Source organism: Haliotis asinina, unplaced genomic scaffold (assembly GCF_037392515.1).
Source record: "Haliotis asinina isolate JCU_RB_2024 unplaced genomic scaffold, JCU_Hal_asi_v2 scaffold_18, whole genome shotgun sequence".
Lineage (NCBI taxonomy): Eukaryota > Metazoa > Mollusca > Gastropoda > Lepetellida > Haliotidae > Haliotis > Haliotis asinina.
In genome coordinates, this window is record NW_027133890.1 from 116,082 (window position 1) to 134,234 (window position 18,153).

At 41.4% G+C, this 18,153-nt stretch overlaps 1 protein-coding gene across 1 annotated transcript; it reads left to right on the plus strand.

Moving 5' to 3' along the window:
• The first annotated feature begins 469 nt into the window (after window positions 1–469).
• LOC137269916 (scavenger receptor class F member 1-like) lies at window positions 470–17,618 on the plus strand. The gene is made up of 6 exons (XM_067803759.1): window positions 470–522; window positions 2,033–2,274; window positions 9,825–10,802; window positions 11,201–11,315; window positions 11,557–11,668; window positions 17,433–17,618. The coding sequence occupies exons 1-6, from the start codon at window positions 470–472 to the stop codon at window positions 17,616–17,618; spliced, it is 1,686 nt and encodes a 561-aa protein (XP_067659860.1).
• The last annotated feature ends 535 nt before the right edge of the window (window positions 17,619–18,153 follow it).

Sequence of the window (18,153 nt, forward strand, 5' to 3'; positions counted from 1 at the left end):
CTCCGCACGGCAACCAGCCTTTACATATATTTTCTATGTCATTTCCCGAACATTCGGGCGCACACGACTATCGTCAACACTGTAGAATGCACTCGAAACAGTGTCCCGGAAGTGAACGTAGAAAACTAGGAGCAGATAAATTCCGGAAAAACAGAATGTTAAAAGTGTTGACCAGCTATTAACAAAACATACAGAAAATACACACTCGTAATACAGCCATCGTCAACACGGTAGAATGGCCTCGAAACAATCAACAGTTGTTTATTTAACGGGAGGTAACTCTCAAGTACTGCCTTAGAGGCATACCGCTTAATTAATTTTCCTTAGGAAACGTGGCCGATAATAACGAACACTGAATCCTTTAATATTGTGACCGAATTACAACTACAGCAATATTAATTAGTACCTAATTAATAACACAATATACAGAAAATACACACTTGTAACAACTGCGTAGGTTCATGTAAGGATGGGTGCCCCCATGGCTGTGTACCAGGTTTCTATGGACCTTTCTGTACCACGGTATGTAGCAAGCGTTGTCGACCACCTCTTACTTTTCAGACAGCAGAAATTTGTCGGGGAGATGCTGTGACGTTGACGTCCAACTGTACGCCAGAGTGGCAGAACCAGAGTGGAGACTGTACACGCGGCTGTGTAGAAGACTGGTATGGTCCCCGGTGTTCGTCTCCGTATAACAGTGGGTGTAAGCAAGGGCGTTATAGTGACAACAGCGACTGTACAGATGGTTGTGAGGGTGGTCACTGAGGGATCAAACTGTACGTCATGCCCTGGGAATTGCCTCCATCATGCGTGTCATGCCACTACAGACGTGTGTCTTCTTGGATGTAGCAGCGGCCTTACACTGTAGCCTTACCTGTACGTCCTGTTCAGAAGATGGATGTCAGCTAACTATCAACTGTACCAGTAACTCTTCTGTACTAGTAGAACTTGCACAATCCTTCAACGCAATTAAGTGTATAAAGTGACAAACGTTTACCTCTTTTGTAAATGGCGCCTACTCGAGTCAGACTGACCAATCGGAAGTTACTGGGTGGAGTTTTTTAGGTTTTATCTAGATCTAATTAGTACATGGACAAGTTATGGATATGGGTGTTCAGTAATAGGTACAGTACACAGATGTATGCATCACCTCCTAAATCTCGTCTAATGACGTAAACTCATACGCCAGTCAATCGTCGTAATTGCTCAATCGTCGAGATAGGGAGAAAACAATGTTTTGGCATTATTGCGATACCAATACGTACAGGAACATGTCTGTCGATTCTCAGAATGATATATATAGAGAATACGACCCGCCTGGGTGAAATGAAAACTAGGAAGTCAGGAGGTCATGAACATGCAGTGGAGCGTAGTTTACATCACGAAGGAGGTATGAACATAACATACGTCACAATACCCAATGTTTTCATAAGGGTATACAATCATGACGTCAATAGGTACCACTTGGGGTGATTTACCAGACTTTGGCAGTTGGTTATCATAGGACTTGTAAGATATGTAAACATTTGTAAACATTTCATTTGTCGGATAGTTCATGGTACTACAGACGCAGGTTCCACAGAAAGTGAGTATGGTCACGTGACGGGAGGTGTTATATGTCTTGGAGTGTGCCCGGTGGGGAAGGGAAGTGTTAGATCGTCACACCGAAAACCCGAGATCCAGTTCCCACATGGGTACAACGTGTGACGTCGGTCTCCCATCGCTGTGATATATTGCTGGAATATTGTTTTGATGCTTCTAAGCACGGCAGATACACACTAACTCAATCCTGAAGTGCCCTGACATATGTTCTTTTACTAGTTTAGATTTATTGTGAACAGGTCCCCTGTTGGATAATACAGTTCGTTTACACTGGCCAGGGTGACGGTCACTCTATATTAGTTGATGTTGATTACGACACCTCTCTCCCCGTGAGGTGACATATGCATGGCCTCGTGTAACATATTATTGATATAGCCAAACATAGTCACTGAATCTTTCCTTCACTGAGTCTTCTCCTTTCTCAAAACAGACGACGGGCCACGCCTTCAGCTGTGTACGAAGAGTTAGAGCTGTACCGGGAGATCGGAGATGAGGATGTAGGCCTCTGGTGTTCTCCCCACAACAAAGACGTCCCCCATGTAGATGACGACACTGAAATGCTTGTCTTAGCTGATTGCTACGCAGGAGGAGATGATGTTGAGGTCGTGGAGGACAATGGCACAACGGGGATGTCTACCAGGATGTCCAAGGATTACACACAACTTGAGAGAAGTGTTGTCCTTGATGCGAAGATGAGCTATATACACCCGTTGACGATGAAGTCAACACATCTGTGATATAGTTGCCCAACTGCCCGTGACAAAGGGTATAGAGCACCAGAATACTGGGATATCAATCTATCTGTCTGTGAACAATGCGTGCAGTATAACGACAATTGTGCATTACAAGAAATACAGTCACAGGACAGTTTGTATCTACTAGATAACTAGGAATTGTACTTACAGTTGGAATACCATCAGGGGAGAGCTTTGTATTTGTATTATACTACACTGTGACAAGATACCACTGTTTCTATATACTACATAATGTGAGGACTGAGAATGTGTCCAGGAAGTGAGCCAAGTAGACTGATGGTACTGGTTATGCATGACTGCTAACAACTAGACAATTATTTCTCTGTTACTGAAGATCCTGTGACGAGGACAATAATAGGTGGTTGTTGTTGAGAGTATGCGAGTTTTACTGACACTTTGTTTGTCACTGTCCACTCACCTGATGTAAAGTGGTCGTCATTCGAACCTGGCACACATATGACAAATGCCACTTACATCAACATGAAAAATACATGCATTCTAAATACACTTTCAGACATTAGATACACACACGCACATGCACACGCACACGCACACACATACTCAGACGTAGAGAGATAGAGACGCACACGCACACACACACACACACATTGAGTGAGTGAGTTAAAACATTTACCAGAAGTGATAAGTTGGTCATATAATTAAATGAAACTAAATGATTAATAATAAATATAGAGGAAGTCGGCGGGTGAAATTAAACCAAATAACAGCATATCACTCTCTCGTCTTAAGAGCATTAATGATTTGAGATGAAAGGGAGATAATTTACGTCATGGTCACAGCGCCAAAGTTAGTGACAGGACAACATCATATGACCAGTGTCTCACCGTCCCAGGACCTAAACCATGCTATTTATATGGGAGGCTATTGAGAGTGGAGCAAACTATAGCGATAAAATATTGCAATGATATTTTTACACAGAATTAAACATTCACATATTTGTACTTTACGTTTAAAATACTCTGACGCAGAACACAAGTCAAACATTCATATTCAATTTCAAACGAAACTACATCCAAAAAGTAACATATTCATACAGACTCGCTCGCAGATAGATATATCTGACTTTTTTCACAATCATTGAAATATTAACCTAAGGATCAGTAAATACATGATGTAGAATCGTTGTATATATTACAAAATCCAAAAACATGTACATCATATATTACGTATTATTCTGAATAGTTACAACACAGAAGCCGTAACGTCCATATTCAACAAGATCATTAAGACTACACCAGAACATAATGATTAAGTACTGAGAGCGACATGCATTACTAAACTCTACATACGAAAACAAAATACGTTTAAGGTTTTTGGTTGATTGGTGATTGCTTTTGTTAAAACCATGCATTGTAGATTTTAGCTTATAACATCTGGTAACCACAGTCGTTGTGCCTCAGATCAAATTGACGTGTGTGTTGACGGTTAGGAACCACTTATGGGTTTAAACCCGGGTTTAGTCTGTGTTTAAATCACTTTTACCAGACATTGTTGTTGTCACCTGGAGCTAATTGAAAACGGGAGTATAATTGGAAAAAGAAATCGGTGTAAGGAATATTTGAAACTAAAACACAGATCAGCCAGAAGTGATATAGTATCCAACATTCTCCAGCATGTGATAGCAGTTTACTCAGCAGACTGGTGCTTGATCCGTCACACGGTGTGAAACTGAAAACAGGGTCGAAAACAAAGAACGGGATATTTGTTGATTGTGCTGAAAGAAATATTTGCTTAATACATTCAGGGGCTTATCAATCTGGTTTGGGCTATTGCTGAGGTGGTGATGTCCTTGGCCGAGCGAGCCATAACATTTTAGCTAAACTTAACCTCTGATCACATTGACCCTCCACGTGTCAGAAAAGCTGAAGCACAGGAAGACTGGCTAAGTGTGGGTAGGTCCCGAGTGAAATAACATTGCGTTTAAAAGTGCAATTGTTCTGAGTGTGGGGCACGCATGGTCAAGCTGGTAAGGTTATATAATAAGACCTAATTGAAGCAGATCATGTAGAAGACGCTGTCATTACGTTGATAGAAAAACGCAATAATACCAACGCTTAATAACAGCATGAAAGATTTCCACATCTGTCCTTATTATCAGGCTTTGGGCAGTTACCCTGAACGATAATGATAATAATTCACTTATATAGCGCGCCTGGTATTCATCTGAGTAGTTGCTCTAATCAGAATGTGATTATCATTACCCGTAGAAGGTTATAGGACTCTGTCTCACCGGGTACCCATTTTCTGCTGGGTGAACAGAGGCAAATTTGAACAAACTCACTTGCCTAAAGTGAGGCCACATGTTTCCCATGTGCTTCGTTGTGGGGCAGGACCGACGTCCTAGAAACCCTCAGGAGTTAAACTGCCAAACAGGGTCAACCATCCAAGGATTGTCCGAGCTCGACGGTACTTAATTTCAACTGATGGTGACTTGAGCACTACGCACAGGACCACTCGCCACCACACAAGGAGCCATAACAATATAGCGTGTCCCAAACAGACTACCACTGACAAAAAATATGTGATTGTATTAAGCAATGGAAGAGACACGTTGTCTGCAAATATTGTTACGACATGTTTGCAGACGATTCCGATTCAAAGTTTTACCAACAGGTTACAGATGACAGAAAACTTTGCCTACGTAGTGGCGTTATGATGGCTTGCAGACGTAGTTCCATTTGACGACAGAACAATCAGCAGAAAGTTTCAATTTTACAATGCCTCCCTGTATAAGCTGGTGGTGCGCACCCATACACAATGTTACAGTCATAATAATTACTTTGTGGTCTGTGCATAACAACCGACGATGGGTCGTCCGAGTGTACCCGGTCGATTTTAGACGATTTTGGACCGTTCTGTTGGACAAATGATGATGGGTGCCACTCTCTGTCTCTATTCTCCACTTGACGTGATCGGCTGAAGCCTTGTGATTCGGATAGGGGTTGTATACTCCCATTACTTGTATTCTCTCATGACTTTGCTAATGGTTCCTGGCCATGGAATGATTTGGCTAAAAACATCCACATGCCAGGCTTCAGGCTATCGAACACGTATCTAAGCATCCGTCACATCTGAGGATGCGCCATCTGTGTTAATGAACAATGCCATCATCTGCTATACCATTGACCCGCTAAAAAAATAGTTCACTAAAACTGGATATGTTTTTAGGCTTCCAATTGTTTGGTAATATTTCAGTTATAAAGCGACAAGACCAAGTATGTGCAGATACACTCACGTGCAAAACAAATGCCAAATCACAAATTAAAGAACAGGTGTCATACACAACTGAACATAGCAAATTCATATACGAATTACCATAGTGACATACTGGACATGTTCCCCTAATTGACAGGTGACGCCATCTGGCTCTATTGCCAGCACTGTGTTTTATATTCAATTCATGAAACACCACGGCGATGGCGATCTCATACAGATATCACTACATATTCATCACGGACAATCTCAGTATTTTATGTACTTTGAATTTTGTACTTTTACCATGATTACAAGTTAGTGCTGTAACGATAAAATAAACCAAACCAAACAAACAGCAGCCATATTCACTTGCAATAAAAAAGTACACTTAAAACATATATGGAGACAAAAAATGCCTACAAAGACTGTGGCAGATGTTTCACGATAAGTAACCGATGTATTCCATCTTCAATTGAATTAAAATTATGTTTTTGCAAGAATGAAAAACATCTTGGATCATTTGAAGGACACCCTTTACGGTGTACCCCAGTTTGCCTGCAGTCAGCAGGGGATTACCGATCCATCTCAGAGCTAAGTTTAATACCTTATCTACATTTTGTCAAGCAATTTACATATACAGAGGTTAGGAAAGTGTACCTGTAAACATATTCACACATACAAATGTTAACAAAGTTACATGTGCAGGGATTAACAAGAAGCAGTCAGATGATAACAAGAAATGACAAGACATGAAGGAAGGTGTGTAGACGTAAGACTGTCTATAGTGTAGACTATTGGTGTACTGATTCCATCTGTTTACCGTATATAGCGGTAACATCCAAACACCTTAATTAGGGGTCACGGGTTGACCAGTTTGCTCTGTACAAATGATCTGAAACCAATAAATGCTGGTTCGAACTCCGCCACGTCCCGTTTAGATAGCACAATATTCGTGCTCATTTGTTCAACACTTGAAGCCTACAACCCCTTTAACATTGGTGAAACCGGTGTTACCCTCACTCACTCATTTATTCCTACGACATGAGGAAACGAGAAAGCATACTATCACATTGGTTTTTTTTCATGGTACGTGTATGTTACTGTGTCCATTTTAACACGGATTTCTCCAAAACTTTGGTTGGTTTTAATTGGTTTGAAATCCTTCAATGTCTTAAAAGAAGGAAACACACAGACAAATCCTCGGTGTGTCGGTGTGGAACCTTGCTACAGATGTCAGGGTTATCCACGTCATATACCTCATTGATGACATTATAACTCATACCTGCCTCCATACTTCTCTCTGGAGTCCTGTAACTTCAAAACAGAACGACGCGTATAAAGGCAATCAACAGATCTGTTATGTACAATGCACAGGAAATGTATTCAGTGTTGTTGTTTTACATTCGATTCCTACTGAAGTCTATTAATATTTCTTACAAGCACGATCGTGCAATTATCCGGAAAAAGAAAGCAAAACCTCTAATCTGAACGGTATAATATCTTCTAAACTGAGGATTGACGGGTTTCACATCACGGATGTTGGTCATTAGATCAAATGTTATGTACAAGCATTCGTCAGTGTATTACAAACCGCAGTTGCATCTGTCACACTTGTACATGCAACCCAGTATTATCAAATAGTCTATCTGGACTTTCATCGGCTGTCTTGTTTTCATTGATGAAAATGTGGCTACTTGGGATTGTAGCCGCATGCATAGTTATCATCATCCAAGGTAAGCAGACGAGCTACATGTGTATATTGCGTATACTGTGTGTACTGTGTATACTGTGTGTATTGTGTATACTGTGTATGAGCCCCGCTCCATTATAATTACATTGGCTTAACGCAATGGTGTCAGTTGACAGTGCTATTTCTCCGGTAACAAAGAGAGAAACATCACCTGTGGGGTTTGCTTGCATGAAAGCATCATTTGCATGTGTTAAATGTCGCAGTTGTGCATGTTTCTATGCACGTGTAAGTGGTTTAAACTGCGTTGTTATTGCTAAGTTGTAGGTTGTCAGAGTTGGCAAAACGAAATGTCCTCGATGAAATCAAAACACGCAGACACTCATCACTCATCAGCACTATCATATTCTACCTTGTCAAGAATTTACACATTTACTGATTTCTATGATTTACGTCAATATCGCCTTGAAATATGAAATGCCTCCCTACGTTGTTGGGAAATGTATGTGTCTATGGGATTAAGCTGCTTCTACTGTGTTAGTTCACATCAGTGGAGTCTGTATGTTGCTTTATTTGATTGATCGACTGCAGTAAAACTTATAATAAAACGTATATTTACGAAATAACGTATTGTTACGGTTTGCCATAAAAGTCCTCCGGGAATCAATTTGTAAACGACTAGCATGCCGTGAAACCAGCTTACAATAATATGGTTATCAAGTCAATACAAATTACTGCAGAGGTAGCACAGTGGCCATACAGAAATAGTGAGAGGGTGTATCAAAGCCGGACATTATGAAACTCTAAGTCAACGTCGTGCCATCATTTGTGGCATGTCCTGTTGAATTGTGGACAACTCTATTAGCTGTCGTGTGTCACCGATGAGGAGTGAGTGAGTGAGAATGTTTTATGCCCCTTTGAGCAATATTCCAGCAACATCATGACGGGGGACACCATGAATCGGCTTCACTCACTTTATACATGAAGGGAATCCAACCGAGTCTGCGGCGTGAGTAGGAAATGCATAAAATAGAATATCAAAATCATATAACTTAAAGTATTTTAAAATGAGTATTCAAATTAAAAGTTATTATATCAAGACGGCGATTATTGCAATAAAGACAAAGATGGTGACATTCACCCCACTACAGCAATGGACATGGTTCCCAACAGGCATGAGTTGAGTATCCGGTATAACTTCATCCGTTTACAGTTCCGTTCATAATCCGAGAATTCCAAGATCATTTCTAAAAATCAAATAATGATTGAAAATCTGAAATTAATAAGCATTCAATACTTGCACATACAATGTGTATTTCTGCAGGTATAAAATTTAATAAAATTTTAATTTAATAAAATTTTGTCAGATCCCCGTTACCTTCCATGCACAGTTTAATGCGAGTAGACATGCTCCTTATGAGAGAGATTAGAGTTCCATGGGGATACTGTCCCAATATGTCACTACCTGTCTCACCATGTTTTGACGTGTGGTGAGACCCTTATGGTTAACACTCTTCTTCATTATCTCCCAGATGTTCTCATTTGGATTCAGACCAGGACTGTAGCTGGGAAATGAAAGCAAAGTCACATTTTTCTCTTGGAAAACGGCTGTTTAGAATGCTTTGCAGTGTCTTTTGGGTCATTGTCTTGTTGCAAAATCCAGCCACTCCCATGAAAGACTTCTGCATTTGGAAGAAGAAATTTCTCAAGAATATCTGTATAACATTCAATCATCAAAATTCGCTCAAACACGGACAAAGGAGTCGGTCCCAGTCACGACGCTCCACCTACACATGAAACATGGGATTGTATTTCGGTCTGTAATACGCCAGTCGAAAATCAACTGTTGACAATATCTTAACATTATTAGAATCCACCTAGACTGAACTTTACTCAGTGTAAATTATGTTGCTCTAATTAAAGTTTTCATGGTCATAACATCGCAAAACAAGTTTTTCCATATGCTTGTAATTCATTTCTAGAGTCGACTTTCCTCTCTTTTTCTCCCACCCCGGATCAATCATATTCTTTCTTCTCTTTTTCTTTCACCCCGGATCTATGATACTGAGTCTAGTAGTGGATTTTAAACACTTGGCGATCCTCTAATTACTATCTCATGCCTGATGTTGGATATACTTGTTCTTTGCTTTGTGGAATTCCAGTTACATAAAATACAGGAGAGGTAACTCTAATATGACATGTCTATAAATGTACGAGGGGTTATCTCCCTTAGACTGATAACAGAAATTCACTATCTGTATTGTTCATGAATAAACCCTGGAGTTCAAACTGACAATAAACAAAAATTAGTAATAATAAACCGAACTACATGTGAGATGAGGGGAAAGTAAGCTGCCCTTTCATACCTAGGATACGGAATCCAAAAGACCCTCCAACACCATGTGAAAGTCACACAGACTTGCCGTACACTGAAGTCCCGTCCAAAACTGTCTACATACAGCACGCCACAGTACCTTAACTAAATATCAAACGTACAATGTAGTCCACTTGGAACATTTTACACAATAAATAACACTGCCAAATAACAACATTCTCATTTACAGGTGCCAATTGTCCCGACAGTCATCATTGTTCTCAGTGTGATGAACAGACAGGTCTATGCAAGACAAAGTGCCACAGAGGATATTTCGGCCAAACCTGCCAGGATGTTTGCAGCAAAAGGTGCAGGTACCACACATGTGAGTTGGTCCCTGACAAAGGTATTGGGAGATGTACTGATGGTTGTATACCTGGATTCCAGGGACTCACCTGCCAGAGACCATGTGACACTCACCACACAGGCTGTACCAGATGTCCAGGTGGATGTGATGGGGAATATTGTCAGGTGCCTGGAGCGTGTTTCTCTGGTTGCAGAGACTCCTACTACGGAGCAGGATGCAAGGCATGTTCCAGCAGATGTAAATCCTGCAACAGGATGACAGGCACCTGTGAGGAGTGCCACCCTCCTTATTCAGGGGTAGATTGTGGACACTCATGTGAGAACTGTGTGGGAGGATGTGAGAGTGGCTGTACACAGGGATGCAGACACGGTTTCTATGGAGACGACTGTACTAAAGCATGCAGTGACACCTGCCGTCCTAACCCCTCACTGACTACTGATGGACAATGTCCAGATGGAGAATCATGCCCACCTGAGTGCCACAGCCAGAGTGGCGAGTGTGTCCACGGTTGTGTTGATGGCTGGTATGGCCCCAAGTGTTCCCGACGATGCAGCTCTAACTGTCAACACCAGAGATGTAACCAGACAGGGGCGTGTGCTGTCGGATGTGAACACCATGTGTCTTCTTGTGAAGGCTGCTTGGAGCAATGCGTCAACCTCACCTGTGTCTTATCCAACGTCTCTTGTTGCAGTGGTTGTAACAATAGTACATCTGGTTGTGAACTGCCCTGTAATGGATGTAGTACTGTATGTCTTGGTGGGGTTCTTACAAAACCCAGTGAACACAACATCACCATGTGTAAATACAACTGCACTCACAACGCCTCATCACCTGATTGTCCCATCGGGGCTTGTGACACAAGTAAGTAATACTCAAAGGTCTCAATGACTGCCTTTCATTTCTGAATTTCATGGGTTAGCTGTGATGTTTTACATAGTCGAAGTTCATTCTGAAATCACCGTGTATTGAACTGATAGATAATTTCGTAGTGTTTCAAACGTGAGTGAAGTTCTTGCCAAGTTTCATATCAAGCACCAAAAACCGAGCGCAATTATGGACTGGTAGTACGGAATATGTACTTGCCCCCAAAATGGAAAACACAGTACACTTATTCATATGCCCACTGTTGGCGATATGAAACACAAACGCTAACATAAGGAATGAGATACACTCGGGTATTGTGTGAATAGGCTTCTGAGGTATACACAATTAACTATTTCAGACAAGAAAAGTCACATAATTGTGCTTATTACTTTCAGATGTTCCACTTATCAACATAGAGACTGTGAAGTATGTGGTGCTGGCTGTCATCTGTATCCTGGCAACAACTCTATGTGGTACTTGTTGCTACCGTAGAGGGCTGTCCACAAACACGTAGGATGCTGCTGCTATCGTAGAGGTCTGTCCAGAATCAAGTAGGTTTCTATCACTGCCAGTACCCACACCACAATTATACCGTCTGACATAGTTTTTTGGCAGCTAATGTTTTTCATGTGTAGAGACAAGATGGGTTGCTGTCAAGAACAGTAATGAAAACACCATGGAATAAATGTAAAAGCATGTGTAAAATTGTTGCATGCTGATCGTGCAAGTGTTCCTGCTGGAACTGTTTCAGGGGAAAAGAACGTCCCGAGGCAACAAGAGCAGATACCAGAGCAGGAGAAGTTGAAGCAGGCACCTGTCAAGACAGTTCCTTGGACATTGAGGAAGAAACGGGACCTGTCATTGTATACCTTTAATCCCGCCTTCAGAGAGAAATAAAAGTGCGATCTTTATTCTTGATGTTATGCGTTTTACTGTTCGAGAGCTCCCTATCCCAGTGTCCTCAGTGTTTTAGAGTGCTGGAAAAATATCCTCAGTGTTTTAAAGTGCTGGAAAATATCCCCAGTGTTTTAAAGTGCTGACAAACATCTTCAGTGTTTGAAAGTGCTGAAACATGTTCTCCGTGTTTTAAAGTGCTGAGAAATGTACTCAGTGTTTGCCTTTCTTGTAACATCAAGCTCACCATTTTGTTCAAGATGTTTCATCTTGAAGAAATGAAAATGGGCCAAAAAGGCCCACTACTGATTTTAACTATTTCGGCCAAATCAGGAATTATTAACTTGAAATTCACAATATACCCCAAAGTACTTAGGTATCCCACAGGAAATTGCGTTCCGTTCTCCTATGCTCTCAGCAACAATGCCGGTATTACACACGTGAATAATTTAAAGCATGCGGTTGTGCCCTATACAATTAAATGTATCTGCATCTACATAATTCCCAGATGGTGTAATACTGCATATGAGGTCAATTTGTGATGTATACATGTTTACAGTCCAATATACAATATTCTTCTGCACTGTGGTGAATAGTTTCTGAAATGCTATGGAAGACGTATTCAGTTTTTCAGTTTAGGTTTGAAATCAGTTTCGCATATTTGTCATCACTGATTACACGTGTGACCTATGACACACTTACAAATAAAACAGTCCACTAATGTGAATGGTTAAATAATTTCCAGTTCTCCTTACCTGGTGACAGGAGTCCATACATATGCAGGCTGCCTGGAAAGTTTGTCTTCCTCAGTGCCCCGTATGGACATATGACTGGCTGCAGCTAGGAAACACAAACAGAAACAAGTTTAGCCGGATAAGAAATATGTCCTGTCCACGATGTAGTGGACACTAGGGCAGTGTGTGTTTGTAACATCTCACAGAAAATCAGCATGTCAAAAATCACCTGTAATCGCTGGGTTTCCATTCACAGGTAAGTGTTTCTGGTCGCTGCTAAAGGAGGGAGGGAATATGAAACAGATAAACATATAAACGTTTTTAAAATATCAATAGTCACTTGCCTTATAACATTGGTCATCTCATTAGGGACAATACAGAAAATATTTGGGATTTGGGTGTTGAGGTTTTGGTAATGCTGTTGTTTTCGACATTTTTCAAATTCACATTCCACGCCATGAAGAATACACGAACTTGCTCAGCAGCGCCTCTGTCCAGTAGCCACCTTGTCCCATGTGAGTGACCAACAGTGTCTGTGTTTAGTGTCAGTAACCAGTAGCGCCTGTGTACAGTATCAGTAGCACATGTGTCCAGTATCAATAGCACCTGTGTCCAGTATCAATAGCACCTGTGTCCAGTAACAATAGTGCCTGTGTCCAGTATCAGTAGCACATGTGTCCAGTATCAGTAGCACCTGTGTCCAGTAACAACAACGCCTGTGCCCAGTACCAGTAGCGCCTGTGTCCAGTATCAGTAGCACATGTGTCCAGTATCAGTAGCACCTGTGTCCAGTAACAACAACGCCTGTGCCCAGTACCAGTAGCGCTTGCGCACAGCACCAGTAGCCGCTGTGTCCCATGTGTGTGATCAATAGAATTTGTGTTTGGTGTCAGTAACCAATTCGTTCATTCACTTCCAGATATACCATGACGGTTTTGACTGATTATTTCTATTCAATAATGTTCATTCAACTTTGCGGCTGTTACGTTTACAGGTTTGAAAACGTATAAAACAAGCACTACCTAATACTGTGACTATATAATAAGCATAATGTGAAGCAGTGATGCATGGAGGTGCCACATAGTCATCTCATAGATAGAAAACAGAGATGAGATCAACTCCATAGACTTGCCACATTCTAAGTGGTGGTTACTACGATATGAAGGAATCTCTGCAAGTCATGAGGATGACACCAGGTGTTCTCCTGATAACAAACAGCCCACGGAGACGAAAATGTTGTCAAAAGTCAAATCTGAATAACATGGTTTTCGTTGAAAACAGAAACAGAATGTTTACCATTAAGAGTCCTATGTTACATGCGTCCCAGTGTCTCCTTTCTGGTTTGTTGCTTGTCTTGTAGAAAAGTATTCTGCAATAGTTTATATTTAATCCAGGGTTTTGGTTCGGGGAATATACGTTACTGATCTTCAACTTATTCGAACAAACCATATATTGTACTTACACTTTATATCCATCTTACTATTCCTGGGAAAAATAAACAGAGCTATTTGTCTCTATACATCGAAATGTCGAAGTGTCATCTTTTTCAAACAAGCTACTAGACTACATGGATCTTACAAAATATTATCAGTTTATTTGCATGGATACATCTTTTAGTTATTGATGTCTGTTGTAACACAGGCGAAGCGGGTTTAGGGTTTTGTGTTTATATGTAGCTGTTACAATTCACAGGTGCTCGTTGTAGGGGCAACCAGCAGTGTTCCGACTGTGATGACAAGACCACCAGGTGTTTAACACAGTGTTATGCAGGATACTTTGGTGACCAGTGTAGATCTGTGTGTAGCAGTCACTGTAGGAACAACACGTGTGTGTGAGTTGATTCCCCACCGAGGTATCGGTAGATGTACTGAAGGCTTTGAGCCAGGGTACCAGGGTTCCAATTGTATCCGACCTTGTGACAGTCACACTGTACCCTGCACACATTGTCCGGGAGGGTGTGACGGGGAATATTGTCACAATGGCAGAAAATGCCATGAAGGATGTAAGCACTCTTACTATGGGCTGGAGTGTAAGAACTGTCCTGACAAATGTAAAGTTTGCAACAGGAAGACTGGAACATGCGAGGAATGTCATCCATCATACTTTGGCGGTGAGTGTAAACACTCGTGTGAGAATTGTGTTACGGTTAAAAATTGACCGTGACAAACAATGTAAACGATGTAAGAAACCCCCGTGTGAACCAGCAAAACAGAATAAAGACAAGTTTAAAATATTCAGATATTATTATTTTGCAACGAGAGCAAGGTATACAAAGTCACAATTCAATAGTCACAATATCGATTTCCAATACAGCACAAAGGCCACAAAATCTAAGCCAATGGGTCACAAAATATATAGTATAGCAAACTCACACAAGGCCTAGTGTTAGAGAGGAACACTCTTGCAGATTATAATACAGCGAGCGGTCTGACAGCAGTTTCAGGAGTTGACGGATAATGCGTTGGGAATGTAAACTCCAGTAAATGGATGTGAATGTGTCAGTTTGTCGCTCACAACCTGGCAACTAGCCTTTATATATAAACAGTCATTACTCGAATGTTCCAGCACAGACAGCTGTTACGGTTAAGAATTTACCGTGACAACAATTTAAGACATCACCTTGTAAACCATGCAAAACAGAACAAAGACAAGTTGTTTACGTTCAAATTCTGTTATTATTATATTACGAGAGCAAGCTATACAAAGTCACAAGTCAATATAACAATGCAGAGTTTAGATACAATTCAAGAGACAAAATCTAAGTCAGTGGGTCACAAAATACAATATAGCAAACTCACCAAAGTCTTGGTGTGAAAAAAAATCAACTATGGCAGAATGTCAACAAAGCGATCGGTGCGGCAGCAGATAATGTAGATTCACGTGTTGACAGGATTTTCAAGCGTGGCAGAGATCCTGCAATTATGAATGAATGTGAGTGTCACCCTCCGCACGGCAACCAGCCTTTACATATATTTTCTATGTCATTTCCCGAACATTCGGGCGCACACGACTATCGTCAACACTGTAGAATGCACTCGAAACAGTGTCCCGGAAGTAAACGTAGAAAACTAGGAGCAGATAAATTCCGGAAAAACAGAATGTTAAAAGTGTTGACCAGCTATTAACAAAACATACAGAAAATACACACTCGTAATACAGCCATCGTCAACACGGTAGAATGGCCTCGAAACAATCAACAGTTGTTTATTTAACGGGAGGTAACTCTCAAGTACTGCCTTAGAGGCATACCGCTTAATTAATTTTCCGTAGGAAACGTGGCCGATAATAACGAACACTGAATCCTTTAATATTCTGACCGAATTACAACTACAGCAATATTAATTAGTACCTAATTAATAACAGAATATACAGAAAATACACACTTGTAACAACTGCGTAGGTTCATGTAAGGATGGGTGCCCCCATGGCTGTGTACCAGGTTTCTATGGACCTTTCTGTACCACGGTATGTAGCAAGCGTTGTCGACCACCTCTTACTTTTCAGACAGCAGAAATTTGTCGGGGAGATGCTGTGACGTTGACGTCCAACTGTACGCCAGAGTGGCAGAACCAGAGTGGAGACTGTACACGCGGCTGTGTAGAAGACTGGTATGGTCCCCGGTGTTCGTCTCCGTATAACAGTGGGTGTAAGCAAGGGCGTTATAGTGACAACAGCGACTGTACAGATGGTTGTGAGGGTGGTCACTGGGGATCAAACTGTACGTCATGCCCTGGGAATTGCCTCCATCATGCGTGTCATGCCACTACAGACGTGTGTCTTCTTGGATGTAGCAGCGGCCTTACACTGTAGCCTTACCTGTACGTCCTGTTCAGAAGATGGATGTCAGCTAACTATCAACTGTACCAGTAACTCTTCTGTACTAGTAGAACTTGCACAATCCTTCAGCGCAATTAAGTGTATAAAGTGACAAACGTTTACCTCTTTTGTAAATGGCGCGAGCTCGAGTCAGACTGACCAATCGGAAGTTACTGGGTGGCCTTTCTTAGGTTCTATCTAGATCTAATTAGTACATGGACAAGTTGAGCATATGGATGTTCAGTAACAGGAACAGTACGCAGCTGTATGCATTACCTCCTAAATCCCGTCTAATGAAGTAAACTCATACGCCAGTCAATCGTCGTAATTGCACAATCGTCGTGATAAAGGGAGAAAACAATGTTTTGGCATTATTGTGACACCAATACGTACAGGAACATGTCTGTCGATTCTCAGAATGATATATAGAGGATACGACCGGGTTGGGTGAAATCAAAACTAGGAAGTCAGGAGGTCATGGACATAGAGCGAAGTGTAGTTTACATCACGAAGGAGGTATGGACGTAACATACTTCACTATGCCCAAAGTTTTCATAAGGGTATACAATCATGACGTCAATAGGTAACACTTGGGGCGATTGCAAGATTTTGGCAGTTGGTTATGCCGCATAGCACTTGTATGATATGTTAACATTTGTAAATATTTCATTTGTCGGATAGATCATGGTACTACAGACGCAGGTTCCACGGAAAGTGAGTATGGACACGTGACGGGGGGTGTTATATGTCTTGGAGTGTGCCCGGTGGGGCAGGCAAGTGTTAGATCGTCAGACCGAAAACCCGACATCCAGTTCCCATATGGGTACAACGTGTGACGTCGGTCTCCCATCGCTGTGATATATTCCTGGGATATTGTATTGTATTGATGCTGCTAAGCACGGCAGAAACACACTAACTCACTCCTGAAGTGTCCTGACATGTATTCTTTTACTAGTTTAGATTTATTGTGAACAGGTCCCCTGTTGGATAACAGAGTTCGTTTACACTGGCCAGGGTGACGTTCACTCTATATTAGTTGATGTTGATTACGATAAGCTCCCATGTGTTTACCTCTCTCCCCGTGAGGTGACATATGCATACCCTCGTGTAACTTATTATTGATATAGCCAAACATAGTCACTGAATCTCTTCCTTCACTGAGTCTCCTCCTTTCTCAAAACAGTCGAAGGGCGAGATCAGAGATGAGGACACAGACCTCTGGTGTTCTCCCCACAACAAAGACGTCCCCGATGTAGATGACGGCACTGAAATGCTTGTCTTAGCTGATTGCTACGCAGGAGAAGATGATATTGAGGTCGTGGATGACAATGACACAACGGGGACGTCTACCAGGATGTCCAAGGATTAAACACACCTTGAGAGAAGTGTTGTCCTTGATGCCAAGATGGTTATCACCTATACACACCCGTTGACGATGAAGTAACTCATCTGTGATATAGTTGCCCAACTGCCCCTGACTAAGGTTATAGAGCACCAGAATACAGGGATATCAATCTATCTGTCTGTGAACAATGCGTGTTGTATAACGACAATTGTACATGTACAAGAAAAACAGTTACAGGACAGTTTGTATCTACTAGATACCTAGGAATTGTACTTACAGAAGGAATACCATCAGAGGAGAGCTTTTATGTATTATACTACACTCTGACAAGATACCACTGTTTCTATGTACTACATAATGTGAGGACTGACAATGTGTCCAGGAAGTGTGTCATGTAGACTGATGGTACTGGATGTGCTTGACTGCTAACAACGAGACAATTATTTCTCTGTTACTGAAGATCCTGTGACGAGGACAATAATAGGTGGTTGTTGTTCAGAGTATGCGAGTGTTACTGACACTTTGCTTGTCTCTGTCCACTCACCTAATGTAAAGTAGT

What these genes read in the sequence shown, in the direction of transcription:
- LOC137269916 (XM_067803759.1), top strand. Translation starts at nt 470, where the DNA reads ATGGGTGCCCCCATGGCTGTGTACCAGGTTTCTATGGACCTTTCTGTA. An exon ending in CATCGGGGCTTGTGACACAA is followed by an intron (nt 10,803 to 11,200) that starts GTAAGTAATACT and finishes TATTACTTTCAG; the next exon opens with ATGTTCCACTTATCAACATA. An exon ending in AAGAAACGGGACCTGTCATT is followed by an intron (nt 11,669 to 17,432) that starts GTATACCTTTAA and finishes TTCTCAAAACAG; the next exon opens with TCGAAGGGCGAGATCAGAGA.